The sequence below is a fragment of the Hyalella azteca genome, unplaced genomic scaffold (genome assembly GCF_000764305.2).
Source record: "Hyalella azteca isolate HAZT.00-mixed unplaced genomic scaffold, Hazt_2.0.2 contig16290, whole genome shotgun sequence".
NCBI classification, from domain to species: Eukaryota; Metazoa; Arthropoda; class Malacostraca; order Amphipoda; family Hyalellidae; genus Hyalella; species Hyalella azteca.
In genome coordinates, this window is record NW_025946115.1 from 40,844 (window position 1) to 56,685 (window position 15,842).

At 38.9% G+C, this 15,842-nt stretch overlaps 1 protein-coding gene across 1 annotated transcript; it reads left to right on the forward strand.

Moving 5' to 3' along the window:
* Positions 1-2,755: 2,755 nt before the first annotated feature.
* Positions 2,756-15,276, forward strand: LOC108667693 (clotting factor B). Its single transcript, XM_018154741.2, has 10 exons — positions 2,756-3,081; positions 3,362-3,550; positions 5,448-5,516; positions 5,983-6,068; positions 7,067-7,246; positions 7,836-7,846; positions 8,419-8,596; positions 8,813-8,912; positions 10,281-10,453; positions 13,559-15,276. The coding sequence occupies exons 1-10, from the start codon at positions 3,021-3,023 to the stop codon at positions 13,742-13,744; spliced, it is 1,233 nt and encodes a 410-aa protein (XP_018010230.1). The 5' UTR covers positions 2,756-3,020; the 3' UTR covers positions 13,745-15,276.
* Positions 15,277-15,842: the final 566 nt, after the last annotated feature.

A 15,842-nucleotide genomic window follows, 5' to 3' on the forward strand; every position in this document is an offset into this window, starting at 1 on the left:
TGTTCGTAGATTTTGCAATATGTTGCGAGAGCGAAACAGATCACTAAGCATCGTGTGAATCTTCACTTGAAATAGTTCAACGACTCCATCGCAGGCTGCGTCAACAAACAGAGCCTGCGCGCTATTGAAGCACTAAAAATCCACGAAAACTTCACCAAAGAAGCGATTTATTGTGAGCATATTAACGTTTGGTGTACACTTTCGTCAGTTGCGATGTTTATTTTTTTTTTCAATAAAACGAGCGCACTGTCGTGGTGAATGAGCTAAATGCCGGTATATAGGCTGTCGGAGAATTTTTTGTTCGCAATATGGACCGATTATCGACTTTAAGAAATGTGAGATTTCTACTAAATATATAGAGCCTCGATCCTCACAGCTCGGGCCTCGATTTACTTATTTTAAGTGCACTTACGTGGCCACCTCGTCTAGCAGAGACGGTCTTATTTGATGAATGGACTCTCATGGTTTTGCCCCATGGAACTTTGCCCAAAAGAGTTATTTGAAGTCTACCGTTTGCAACGATCTCAAATTAAAAAAAAACTCGGTCAGTAACCTAGATAATAGCGGCGTTCTGATACATGCAATTTCCAAAATTGTATGGAAAAAATGAGGCGATATGCATGGGGAAATTTTAATTATACCGACATCTGAAAAAGTTTAGTTTCTATCAAACCTTCAGAAGTTCGTTGCTCTGCTGCGTTTTGTTCAATCGTAGCCGCGATTTTTTTCTGTACACGCATTTTGTGTATTTATTATACAATTATTGCCGTGAATTCTGGTGCCATCATACAAATACATCAAGCAATTATCAAATAAAATGCATAGTGGACCCAATATTTTATTTGATGAATTATTCTCTGATTTTTGCGTTTCCATTTAATTTGAGAAAAGCAATACGAGCACATACATGCACTCATTAGCTATTAGTTCATATTTTATTCTATTCAAAATTTGTCGCAAGCACGTAAATTCAGGTACACCGTTACATATGAATACGCTAAATAATTAAAAAATATTATATCTGCTGGACAAAAATGAATTAATTTATCCTCTCTGAGGAACACAGGGAATAAATTTCCACGGATCAATTCAAATCTGCATATCAAGGCATCGCATGCAAATAATTTGGGGGAGCAGCACCAAGTATATAAGGTTGTTTACATCACTTGTAAGGCTGCAGCCGCAACTATTACTGATTGATGTAACTTTATCTTACCTGTTTCTCTTCGGAGTGCGTTTATGAAAGATTTATTCCACGAATCGCTTATAATTTGTTCACGAAACAGCGTAGTTAAATTCACTGTTCAAATTCTTGGACTTGCATCGAGCTTTGTAGTATATATTGCAGGGTATATAGGCAGGAACTTTGAGCGATACCTGGAATAATTTGAAGCTTGTTACACGTCGGCTACGGGGCAGAATTAGCTGGAACTGCAGTGCGGTGCATTCTAAGTCTTCTTGGAATTTGTCCTGCCGAGTTCCGCGCAAAGATATCAAGCCGTTCATTTCCTCCTGATTGTATTATACTGTATATGTGATGATGTGCGCAGCTACAACATAACTTCTTTATGTTGCCAAGATATTTCTTTATCGGCAGTCGAACAGTGATGAATCCCACGTACGTTTCGAATGAGAATAGTTAGGTATTTATCGCCTCATTGCTCTAGTTAACCGAAATCTTGATTTTAGAATAAGTTAATGGAACTGAAACTGCTGTGGTTCGGTAAATTTATTGGTGTTAAGCAAGCATTATTTTAAAATTTGGCAGCCTCAAAGCCCCTACGATAAAAAGTTCCGATGACAGCAATCCAACTAGGATGTAGTGAATGAGCATTCAAGTTTCTACGGAAACGAGTGATAATTTTTGCTCATTCATGAGTTGGTCATTCATTACATTCAGGATAAAACCAAATGTATATGATAATATTGGAGTAATTTCATACTAACTCGAAAAATATTTTCTTCATCCGCAAATTCGAGTTCCGTGATTTCGCTGTTGGAAAATGTTACCCGTTACAGGAGGTAACTACTACACTATAGAGCAACATGAGGATGAAACACTGTAAGTGAGGAGATGAGCCGTGAGGGACATGGGGGACAACCCCACATCCTCAATAAACAAATAAGCAACATATAAGTGAGGAGAAAAAGTTCCGAGAATCAGAGAAACGCTTTGACGTAGCAACTCCAATTTCGAGATTCCCAACTTCAAATGAACGTTGCAAATCCCTGTTTCTCTATATTATACTACATTTCATGGTGCCTGTTTCTCTATATTATACTACATTTCATGGTGCCTGTTTCTCCGCGTAAAACAGCCTAGACAGCAGCTGCATTGAATCAGCGTAGACAACAGCTGCATATCAGCTGCAACTCAACAAACTGCTGTATCAATCATTTGACCTATATTTTTACCTCATGTCTGATTATCCAATACGACTTCATATGTCTGATTATCCAAGCTGCTGGCGGCATTTAGCTAGTGCCTGAAAACTATAATATTATCTAAAGAAAATATATGTAACTAATGAGAATAGAGCATTTTCGAGCTCGGTGAATTCCATCAATTTGAATATGTGATCATTTTTAATACGAAAATGTTAGATGTGGTGCAGACTTTCGCAAATAATAAATCGATGAATCTGCGCAACCTGACATTATTTTCCGCTTTTAAGACACGCCAGCAACAGGTTCTTGACGATGGGATGCTGGTCGCGGCAAGATTCTTCTCCTCAGTCGCGCAGGAGCTGTCGAGTAATACACTTCGTTAGATTCAGTCCTGCTTTTCTCGAGAACTAAAATGTGACAAATGAGTCACGCTTATCAACATTGATTAACTGACCAACAACTATATATAGATTTGTCTTGTTGATGATGTTGTGAATGTCATAGGAAAATGAGCACAACGATTATTTGCTACTGGTTGACATTATACCCCGCTTTTATTGCAGTTAATACTTCATAAGAGAAGAATTTCCGATCGGAAGTGTTAGGGGAAAACTGTAGGGAGTCCCGCTAGGATGTGGCAGTTGTGCGTGTTGGTGACGACGCTGGTGCACTCTGGGGGAGTAGTGGGCCAAGGTAAGCACCTGTTGAAGGCAAAGTCAACATCTGCTTGAACCTCATGTAGGATGTTGCATGTACGGGGGCTTAACGTGTAGGTGTAAACATATTGACATATTTGACTGTGGTTTACGATATAATTAAAAGTTGTAGTAAGGGATGAACTTGTTTAAGTCATGAATAAGTTATTAATTTCATGTTTTGTGAAGTTGACTGAAGATACATAAACGCGATGACATAAAAATAATCACGCTATTAGTCTCAATAAAAATATTATTAACGTTGCTGATGTGTCAAGGTTTGGTATTCCCCGGGTCATCGGACTCCTTCTCCCTGTCGTGCACCATAACAAGGACGGGGCAGAAGGGGGAGTGTAAGCTGTCCACTCACTGCCCCTCCCACCAGCGAGCGGCAGGCGAGGGGGCCGTCAGTCAAGTGTGCGGCGTCAGCAGCGAACTGCCCTTGGTTTGCTGCCCTATACCTCCCGGTGAGCGACGTTCATATTTCATATTAAAGACTCAATTCTTCCAGATTTTTGCTGAAGAGTTAATGAAATATAATTTATGAAATACTGGTATTAATATTAGACTTAAACTTCTAATCTTCTTGAACATCTTCGTCTTTTTATATCTTCTTTGGTCCATTATATATTACCGAACTATTAATTTCGTGAATTTGTAGGCTGAAGAAGATCTTTGTATGTTGTCGGGCTATAAACTAGGCAGCCTAGAGTGAGAGAACAATAGTTTTTTAGTAAATAGTTTTAATTAATCTTTAGTAACATACTCGTACAATGGTTCAAAATTATTACAGGGTCCGCCATGTTTATGGCAACGGATGTTTGCTAAATAAAAATAAATTGGTTTCTAGGAGACTTTTCTTTTATAATGAAGCTTAATATCATCTATTAATTCATCTATTTTATTTTGCAGAAGTCTAAGGGTCTAAATTTACTATTACATATGGCAGTAGATAGAAATGCAATTGTAACCTTCATGAAAATGGCGAGACTAATTCAGTCATTGCCAAAAAGCTCCGAATTCGTCGTGAAACTGTGTGGAAGGTGGTAAAAATTTTCAAGGAAACTGGTGAAACATGCAATCGACCTGGTCAAGGAAGGAAACGAAGTGTCCAAACAAAACAATTGGTAAAAAACACGAGGGAGAAGTTGAGGAGAAACCCTCGTCGCTCAGCTGCAAAATTGGCTTCAGAAGCAGGAGTCAGTCAGACATCAATGCGTAGAGTCCTCAAAGATGACCTCAAAACCTCCCCTTACAAGATGCAAACAAGGCATGAACTAACAGACCGTCATGACCGAATGAGGCTCGAAAGATGCCAGCACATTCTGGATCTCATTGAGGATGGCACGCTACCCAACTTGGTGTTCAGTGACGAGAAAAAATTTGACATTGAACAAAGCGTTAACCGTCAAAATGACAGAGTTTGGAGTCGGGATGGATCTGAGGCAACCAGAACAGCAACACGACGTCAAAATCCCATGTCCGTGATGGTTTGGGCCGCGGTAACCTTCACTGGGAGGTCCCCACTCGTTTTTGTCCCCTCAGGAGTGAAATTGAACAATCAGCGATACATTTCGGACATTTTGGGAGCTGTATTGTTACCTTGGGCCCGTAAACACTTCAACGGCTCACCATGGAGTTTTCAACAAGACTCTGCCCCATCACATGGCTCAAACATGACCCAAAACTTGATTCAGGGTCACATCCCAGAGTTCATTAGCAAAAATGAATGGCCCTCAAGAAGCCCTGATTTGAATCCTCTCGACTTTTCTGTGTAGGATATTTTAGAGAGTAGGGTCTGCAGAACACCTCATGATTCTTTGGATAGTCTAAATGAAGTCTAAATTGACTCGAGAATGGGACTTGATCCCTCGAGAAATGCTGCGTGTCTCATGTGAAGCTTTCCCGCGTAGATTGGAGGCCGGCATTAAAAATAAGGGTGTTCATATTGAATAAATATGTCTGAGAATGGTTTAGGTAATTCTTGGCTACTAGCTCATCCAATAAAAAACAAAATAACTTAGCACTCACTGTAGTGAGTGACAGAGAGCGCATTTTCTCGTCGACGAAAACATGAAGTCACGGACGGACAGACAGACAGACAGACAGACATGGCGAGCACTATAGTGCATTTTTTTCATAAATGAGAGAATGCGCTAACAATGCACCTGTTTGTTTCATTGAGAAATAACAAAAAACATGCGTTGCCATAAATATGGCGGACCTTGTTTTTGACTTACTAGTTGACAAGCAGTTCAAAAAAATCATCGGAGGTATTTGATCTTGGTTAACTTTATTACACTTTAAATCAAATAAAAATCAATTTAATTTAAATGTAAAGGTCATAAACAAAAATTTTTACAGAGAGGCTCATAGATGGAACGAGATGGGATCTCCAGCGCAAAACCGTACCCGCTCCGCCTAACGAGCCTGGTGAGTGTTAATAATCTCATTTGAACGTTATTGTGCACGATAGGTTAATCTTTCAATCTTTTATGTTTTCATGAGAAGTTAAGTAATATTTTTAAAATGAAAGTTTTACAAATTTTTGCAGCGATTCATATTTCTTATATGTATTCCAGTGAGAAAGGAGCTATTGTGCTATTATTTCAAGAATATTCTGCGTTTAGCTTGAAACTACGATTAATAAAATTGTGAGATGTTGAGATATTTAAAATTCTTATTCAGGAAACAGCTTTGAAATGCAAATTTGCATAATTTTGGTATATTTGATGTATGACAGTTTGAGCACTAGTCTTTCTTGTTATTGTGATTATTGTGATAACTAATGTGCAGATTAGTTATCCAGTGCGATCCACTCCATATCGTTAAAACGCAAATGTGATTTCCCTTAGTAATAAGATATTTGTTATTTCTCTTCCTTTTGTACACGTCGCAGTTTGCGGCGTTCTTAGACCTTTTCGGCGACGCGAAAGCTTTTTAATAGCCGGAGGGAAGGCGCCACAAGACAACTCGCTCGGAACAGTACGTATAACATATGTCTGCATGTTGACCAATTTCGGTGCATGGAGAACTAATCGAGATAAAATAACTGGTTATAAATTCCCTTGGAGTCACATTTTTTCTTATCGCATTTATTTTAATACAACGATCTTTACTGACATTTCTCACTGGTATAATCAAAAGCAATTTTGACAGAGCGCGGGTAAATGTTAATCTAACGGGTGTTTTGGAAAGAATTTGTGAGAAAAAAATCAGTACATGAATTTTTCGCTCGTTGTTTGAAAGATTACGTCATTCAAGTGCAAAAAACTGCCGGTTATAATGAAGTGAACTAAAAAATAATTGCGTAATTTAAACCTCGACTATTTGGTGTACCTCAAACCCTAGGAAGAATAAATTCAGGCTGCCTTAGCTCCAAGTTACAGCTTTATGTCACTTTGGGATTGAAACTTATAATAAAAAATTTCCTCGAGAAGTCCGGTCGCTTGCTCGGCCATATATAGTTTCGCTCCTGGGGTTAACTGCTCGTCCGCTGTTTTTCTACAGAACAATAACTATTTTTTCATTCACTCCAAATATTAAACGCATTGAGCACAGTTATGAGGAATCTTCCTTATAAGTGATAGGGGTGTTTAGTGAGCTTGTCTCTGGCGAGATTTTATTTATAGGGGCGGCTCGTTGCGACACGAGGCTAACAGAGAAATGTTCAAAATTTTACACAGAGGGAGTTTTTTTGCGATCGATCCAGAAATTCCGAATTCAAGCTTACGCTCATGGATGATGAATCGTATCATGTGTATTGAGTGATTTTTTCTGACCCATTTCTATGCTCCTGATTCATGCAGCAACGGCATCAGTCATTTTATTTTGTCTGTTCTGAGCTTTTATGTAGAATAGACCGTAGCCTGAAGTACAGACTCCGTCCACCTTACTGATAAGCCTAAATCAGAAATGTATATTCCGCCATATTGTTCTAGTTATTTCAGTTTTGTTCAAAAAATATTGCCAATCCTTTTCAGAGAGTGAGGCGGTCTCCAAGAGAATTTTCCGACGATGGTGACAACAAACTAGTAAAAAACCTAGAAGTACTCCAACGGCACTCAACCCCTCTTCCCCTCAACCCCCTTTCCCTTCAGCCCCTAGACCAACCTTCAGTGGTTGGGGGCATCGATGCTCCAGTGCACAGACACCCGTGGATGGTAAGTGAGGTAATGAACACTTTAATGTGTTCATGAGTACTGTTTGTGAGTCATGAGTATGCAGGATACATATGTATATATGTCAGCCTTATCTCCCATGTCAAAAAGAAAATTCTAAGTTTCAGAACATTGGGAAATAAAATGTTAAGTTTCAGATTAGAATTAATTGGCGGTGAGAATAATCTTTCCCTTAAGTCCCGAGATCTTTTGCATGGTCGGCATCACGATCCCATTTATGCCTGGTTGGCGGTTGAGGTAAAAAGCCCGGTAGAATGTGGAGCGAGCAATGAAATTCTCTGGTAAATGTGACTGAGGATATCATCAGTCGACTGTACGGACGTATTGCAAATAGCATGTAGGAAAAAATATTAAGAAACTTTGCTCCTGGACAAAATGTTATTGATGGAATTTTAGGTTGAATAGAAAGAAATGCTCTGTTATGCTATCAAAAATGGAGCATGCTGATAAAATATAAACATAGTGTGTCTCATTTCTATAAAAAAGAAACATTTTTATTCAATAATAAAAATTGTATAAATTTTTAAATTTATGCAAAGCTTCATATGTAATTACAATATGTCATTTTTAGCACAACTCACTGTATCTGCCATTATTTCTGACATACTTATCGTTTGTTTTCTGCAATAATTAATTGCTCAGTCGAAAATTGAAATTCATTCAATCTTCCGCATAGTTTTGAAATTCTCAGTCTATACCTGACATGAAATTGTACAGGCGCTGCGAGGGATAAATAACAAACGCAATTATTTCGCAGTTACCAAGATGAATAACAAGCACAATTAATACGCAATAAGCACGCGCTGCTGTGGATGATTATTGGCCCGAAATGGTATTGATTATTGGCCCGTAATGGTATTGATTATTGGCCCGTAATGGTATTGATTATTGGCCCGAAATGGTATTGATTATTGGCCATTGATTAATTACTACATCATATCGATATCCAACTCAATATCCTCACTACTACTACTTTCATTACATAAATTATTTCACGTTATTTGCCTCTGAGGTTCAGAGTCTGTTGTGGCTTGTCAGGTTTGTCGTGAACGCAGCATAATACACACAATTATGATGAATATGTCATAAGACCACCAGGTATGTCGAATACATACTGAAATCATTTAAAATAGTAAATGGGTCATAAAATGCAGGCGACCTGATGTGGTTCGTCTTGCCGAGCACGACTACAGCAACACCCATGAAAGCATCGCCCACGAGGACCACAGGGTCGCTGACGTGGTGGTTCACCCCGACTACCAGGCAGATGGTACCTTCTCCTCCTACCACGACCTCGCGCTCATCAAAGTGGTGGACCGCATAAGAATCAGGGTGCGCCGAGGCTACAATTTTCTTCTGTGTGATATGTTATATTTCGATAGATTGTTAGAAATTTTCTCACATGATTGCGTTATTCCGAAACCTGACACTGAGCAAGCGCTCGATTTACGATAAAATAAAAATGTTTAATGGCACAGTGCGTTAATTTATGTTTGAAGTACATGAAAAGCGCTCAGAGCTCATCCACACACACGTTCCTTCCGTCAGGTGGGCGTGACGCCAATTTGTCTGCCGTGGGGGGATGAAGCCAGACGCATCCTCCATCACAAAAACGTCACCATCACCGGTTGGGGCGCCAAAGCTTATGGTACATCAACAGTAATTTATCTATCCGTTTGGATAGATAAATTTTTGCCATAAATTTCCAGCTTAATGTGTTTCATGACCATTCGTTCTGGAGAATCTGGTGTAATGCGACAGATTGCCAAACTTTACGAATCTCGCTTCTGGGGCCGGCTTTGCAGCTCTTTTTATTATAGAATCGGCAACAGGCCATGGGCCTATTTCTTTAGTATCTACACTTCTATTTTATACTCTTCTATTGATGGTTGCAAAATGAAGCAGGACGAGGGATTCTTCATCCGCCGCGGAAAAACTTGGTTGACTGTAATTTTGCATGATGCAAAAAAGCACAATACCGACGTACTAACAGAGATTACGTATTAAATTCTGTTTTTCTTATGACAAGTTGAGGACGTCCTCGTCCCTGGACATGCCGATGTCCCGCCTTCGTCGTCCATCGTCCCAAAGCAGTCAATAGGCAGGTCGCCTCACCGCCATAGAACCTTAATTGAATAACGTTGATCGTTACTACCGTGCATCTGCCCTCATTGGAACCTGATGATGCAAAAGGATGTTGCTTGTTAAAGTAAATGGGCATAGACAGATGATCCGGGATCTTGCTCAAAACGTATCCAGTCGTCTCGTGAATGTTTCAAGGATGAATTTCATCTCTCCTTCTCTGTTCAAACGGAAAGGCACTGCAGCAATTATTGACGATACATCGGTACATTCACAAGCAATTCATAGATTAGCTTCGGACTGTCTGGCGAACATATTCCTTTTCGATTCATCGTGAATTCCGATGGATCGTCTGAACTGTTGCGGCTTCTACGATAAATACGTTGAGTATGTATCACGCTCGCCTTAGTTTTTTATGTTAGTCCAATTAGCGCGAGCGGCTATAGCGGTCCGAATTTAATTAACAGTGTAAAAGAAACAAAGTATGTAGAGCCGTCATTGCTACATGTCATTACATAGAAGTAAACAATTAAGATGCGTGTTTTGTGTCAAGTTTTTCGCAAATGTATGACTCTGTTTTGGATCAGCTCATATTGTTCAAATCATTTTCTATATTGTTGACGTCTATATATAAAAAGTCCATACATATATAAAATATATATATATATATACTTGTATATTTGGCTATATATAAAAGTGTTGACGTCTCATTAACTCAAATTTAGATTAGTTCAAAAATTACAGTTTCACTGGAGTCACAGTGAAGTTAGTCGCCGAAAGGCCTTTTACAGCTCGCACACATTCTTCGAAGCGCACGAGAGTTAAACAAACCAACGCGATGATCGTTGCAGTTACCTAACGCAAAATAAATTAGTAGTTAACTATTTCTCAGCAGCAAGAGGCATTGACTATTAATCAAAACTCCTCATCGCAGGAGGCAATGGCAGTCCCATCCTACAGGAGGGATCGGTGACGGTGTTCCCATCAGAGGTCTGCAACGCGTCTTTCTCGAAGCTTCCTTTCTACTCCACCAATTGGCCGCGCGGCATCGCGGAGGACACTTTCCTTTGTGCTGGCCGACCCCTCGGCGGCGTGGACACTTGCAAGGTACACTTACGCATTGCTTAATCTTTGCATTATTATCATTAAAACTTCTACTAATTACAATGTAAAAAATGCTAAAAAGGAATAATAGTATTGTCATATTATCGCAATAATAAAACTATAAAGAATAATACTATTGTCTGAATAATTGCTCAGGCTACTAGGACTTCACCCTCCCTATGTAATTGTAGTAATCGCTAATATTAATCAAGTCACTGGTCATACGCACCGTGTAACTAACGCAAGCACCGTTCACCTCGGTCATGAATCGTGACTGTCAAAAACTATTGGCTCTCTGCGGACTTGAGAGAAAATATATACCGAGATTTCTTCTTTGAATGTGCATTAAGAGTCCCGTGGAGCGGTCGGTGAACGCTGCATCGAGCCCAAACGGCCTCACGCGGTTAAAATTTCTCGGCCAGGCTCTGCCGTCTAACGTCTGACACATCCTACGTCTGGCTGCACACTTGCCCTCCTTCGCTTCCCTTTCTCGACATTTTTAATCAGCGAGCGACATACTACTAATTATTCTACGAAATTTTACTCTATTATCAAATTGGTTGTTTTCTTACTAATACCCTTTATTGAAAATACGCGTTCATAATTTACGGCAATGCTTTGTCGTGATAGTACAACCAAGTTAATTTAGGCTGTTTCATAAAAGCATGTGTAAAGATCGCTCGAGCATAAATACTATAATTACATGTCAATAAAAATGCACATAAGTCACGAAGCATCAACAGTAATGTGCAAAAATGTGTCATGGCAATTATTATTTAAATTAAAGCTTTGAATGCTTTCATTATTTAATTTTATGACACCCAAAGCAATTTGTTGTGAATATTGTCGGCTTTCAAATTCCTGTAAAAATGAGTACGCAGTTCACGCCTATTCAGTAGAAAGCCAGCTTCCAATCTTTGCATCTCGTCACAATCGCGCCATGCGGCGAGGAGGGTTGCTTTAGACTTGAGAGGAACTCAACGATGGGGAAGCGAGGGGACTTAGGGAGGAGGCAGCGGTTGGGGGGAGATTTTTACAAGTACCCCCTCTAACGCATTTAAATGTACACACGCACTCACGCATTCCCTCGCTGGGAAGGCTAAAAAATTCTTTAACGAACTGTGCAAAATTTTTTAACATTCTTTTCTTCGTGATATGTTTTCATTCATGCTTTCGTTGTAGTTTTCATTCTCTATTCAGTAATGGAGAATGTAACATAGCAGTGCTAACTAATTGAAATTGGAATTTTCATTTTTTTAATATGTTCCAATGAATTCATAAACAACATCACCATTTAGATCGCTCCATATATTTTTACAACCAGTCATTCTTTGTTATGAATGATCTATGCTAAGTTAATGATTTATTTATAAAGTTGATTAATGCAAAGTTTGTTATGAATGATTTATGCAAGGCTGAATATTGTTCACGACTTGCTATCTTCTCTACCTTGAAACCCTCACCCCTAATGCCGCAGACGTGGGGAGAAATTGGGGAGTCGTGTGCAGCAGTGGTTGACGTTAGGGGAGTGGGGACATGAAGTACACACACTGAGCTTGTACGATGTGTTCTCACGCACACACAAACCCTCCACCCTCATCCCCATAATGTCAGAGTATATGCGTATATATTCCCTGTACACACATGCCAATAAAAGACCTGCATGCCGTAAATATTATGTCACACAGATAGGTATAATATCCAGCATAATTACCTTAAGAATTAATTCGTTCATCAATAAATCGCTTTCCCCGCCCCTCCCCCCCGAATTCTTTGCCGCCAAATTGTGCGGGAAGAGGGAGGTCCATCTTGAAACGCCAAGTGACTAATTGGCATCCCGTGTCCTTTTTAAAGTACTGTGCGACAACCAAGCTATGGTGAAACGACTGTCAGGAATACAAAATTTACATGAATTCAATTATTTGAAATAACATGATCGTTAAAGTTGGAGTAAATGACAATTAAATATAACATTGCGCTGTTTATGCATTCTTTCTCTTCACACTTTATAACATAATTACGATTATCTCTTCGTAATCTGTACAAAAATTTTAGCGCAACCTAACTTTTATTTGGAAGGAAGACTCCATTACAACAAAAATCGAAGTGGAAAGAAAACCGCTCTGACTAAAGCCTTTTTTATTTCGGAATATTAAGGTTTGGAATTCAATATGCTATATTATAGCTCATTTAATTCAATAATTTTCATTAAAATAATCGTTCGTGTGGTAGCAAATGGGAAATTTTATATTAAATTGTGCTGTTTATGCATTCATTCTCTTCACATTTTAAAACATTATTTCGATAAACTCTTCGTAATCATCCTAACGCATGATGCTCATTTACGATCTCTTAACAATATTTTCATATTATTGACGCTGCATGGAAACATGCATTGTTAGTTTAGACCCTTTAAAAGACTCCGCAGCTTGAGACAAGGGCTTTGAAAGCTGATGGAAAAGAACTGCGAAGTGAAGAGGGAGGGAAGAAGGAATGTTTACCTTGAACGACAGAAGATTTATTGCCACAGCGTAGGCTGCGCCTACACCCAGTACGACAATGGCCGGGTCAGGCCTTGCTTAAATCTACGGAACTTTCACTTACCACTAATAATGTCGACTAATATCTAATGCTAAAAGAATGATTCAGAAATGCTTTGTGTAGAGGTCAATGAAGAATAAATAGTTGAATTAACTTGTGTCGCGAAAATGTTAGAAAATGTTGTCGCGCTAGAAAAATTCGCTCATTTTACGATCTTCATATGGTTTAAAATTTTTGTTCGTGATAAAAGTGATAATATATAGTTTACATAATATATCTTACTTTCCGTTAATTGAAAATAATTAGCCAGATCACCATTCCAAATTTCAGACTTGTATCTTATTTAGGAGGAGAGTTATTGGTTGCCTTCATTGTTAAGAACCCTCATAGGGATTAACGCGCCTGGCGGCCGCTCCACCGGCCTCTTAACCTTATGTCAGTTTCGTGGCGAGTTATCGTGTATGGAAACGTGTCCGTTTTCCCTTATTCTAGTCTTTTAAAGAAAGAGCATGCGCATGTCTCATCAGTTCTTCAATGATAAGAAAGTAACTTTTGTTGTTGCATTAGGGTGACTCTGGAGGACCCCTGGTGTACTTCGCATCAGACCACATGAAGGGTGGAGTCTCTGTGTTGGGGGGCGTGGTGTCCCAAGGCTACGGCTGTGGACTTGAAGACTACCCAGGCCTGTACGTGCCCCTCTCCAACCCGGACTACCTTAGGTGGATAAAAACGGTGGCCTTCGGCAAAAATTAAGGACAAAGGATGAAGCCTTTTATCAGAACATGGAGAATTATTTTAGGATGTTCTTCACTTCATAACATTGAGCAATGCATTAAATATCTATGTACATCTCATAGAAATATTTGCATGATTGAAAAAATTATATATAATGTTTATTAACAAAATTACCCGAGTATTGTAACAGAGGATAATTTGAGCTTCCTGGAAGAGTCCCTATACAACGAGGAAGAAAATTGGTAATTAATGATTCGTTCACGTATTTAAATTTACAGCGTGCGTGTATTTACGTTTTTGACGAGAGAGTATCGCTTGTTAGCCTTGGCATGCTTTTGTAATCGAATTGCCATTATCTCTCAGTGCTCAGTGCTATTCTCGTGGTTAGTGCTATCGCTGGCAAAGTTTTGATTCTCTTGCTGATTACCGCATTTCAATAATGAGATAAAACACAGATTAAGAGATGTTCATAGATTTTTCGACATATTGTGAGAGTGAAACATAACACCAATTTTAAGCATCGTATGAAGCTTCACTTGAAATATTTTAGCGACTCCCGGTCTCCGGCTGCGTCAACGAACAGAACCTGCAAGATTGAAGCACTGAAATCCACGAAAACTTCACCAAAGAGACGATTTATTGTGAGAATATTTGCGTTTGGTGTACACTTTCATCAGTTGTGATGTTTATGTTTCCCAAAATAACGAGCACACTGTCGTGGTGAATGAGCTCAATGCCGGAACGGAATGAGCTTAATTTTTCGTTTGTAATGTGGACCGAATATGGACGTTGGGATGTAAAGTTTCTACTAAAAAGAGCCTCGGTCCTCACAGCTCGGGCCTCGATTTAATTATTTTAGGTACACTTATGTGGCCGCCTAGCTTCGCAGAGACTTTCTTATTTTATAAATGAACTCTCGTGGTTTTGCTCTAAGGAACTTTGCCCTAAAAAGTTATTTGAACTCTATCGTATCGTTTGCAACGCTCTCAGAAATTAAAAAAAACTCACTCGGTCAATAACCTAGATAATAGCGGACGTCCTCTGATACATGCAATTTCCAAAATTGCATGTATGGATTAAAGATGGGACGATATACATGGGGAAAATTTAATTATACCTACATCGGAACAACATACCTACATTATACCCTTTACCTACATCTGCTGCGTTTGGTACTATCGTAGCAGCGATTTTATCAATACATGCCGTTTGTACGTTTATTACAAAATGATTGCCGTGAATTCGGGTACTATTGTACTACAAATACATAAAGCAATAATCAAATAAAATGCATAATGCACCAAATATTCTACTTAATGAATTTGTAGCGGTCCAGTTTAATATTTAAGATATTAATAAATAGAAAATTTCGAAATTTAGAATTAGATTTAATTGTAATATTAAGATTGGTTTATATCTGAACGGAACCACAGCTGAATACGACAATAGCCAACTTCACTCCAGCTTTTAGAATTTTTGATACATTGCACTAGAAACTCTTATTAGAGTAGGTACTAATGTGTTGCAACAGTCATCCTGTACTAATTACTTTGTTAATAGATAATTTGATTTATACTGTTTATAATCGTTTTCTATGTATTTGCATTTATGTAACTTGTAACAATCTGTTATTTATACAGGGTTCTATACTGAGACCAGAAAAAGCGTCTATTATTTTCCTCAATCCTGATCCTGAGATAAAATCCTGATCCTTTAAATTACCTTCTGATTTCTGCGTTTTCATTTGATTTGAGGAAAGCAATACGAGCACACGCATACTCTCATTAGTTATTAGTTCGTATTTTGTTCTGTTCAAACTTTGTTGTGGTCACATATCCCTATCGAAATTTTGAAGGTGATTAGCTACTGAGTTGAAGATGCCTTTAGCTCGCCCAGGGCGTAAATTAGCGTCGCTATGTCCACTTTACGCTCTGCTATGGTTGTACGAGCGAAATAAGCGTCAGATTAGAATCCAGTCATTGACCGAGTGAGCCATAGGGACGTTTGTGGGGCGCGCGTATTTGGCAACTGATAGCTTCGGCATCGACACAGCCGAATGTGAAAAGTGCGTTAATGAATGCCCAATGGCATTTGAAATGCTGTACGCTATATAAAT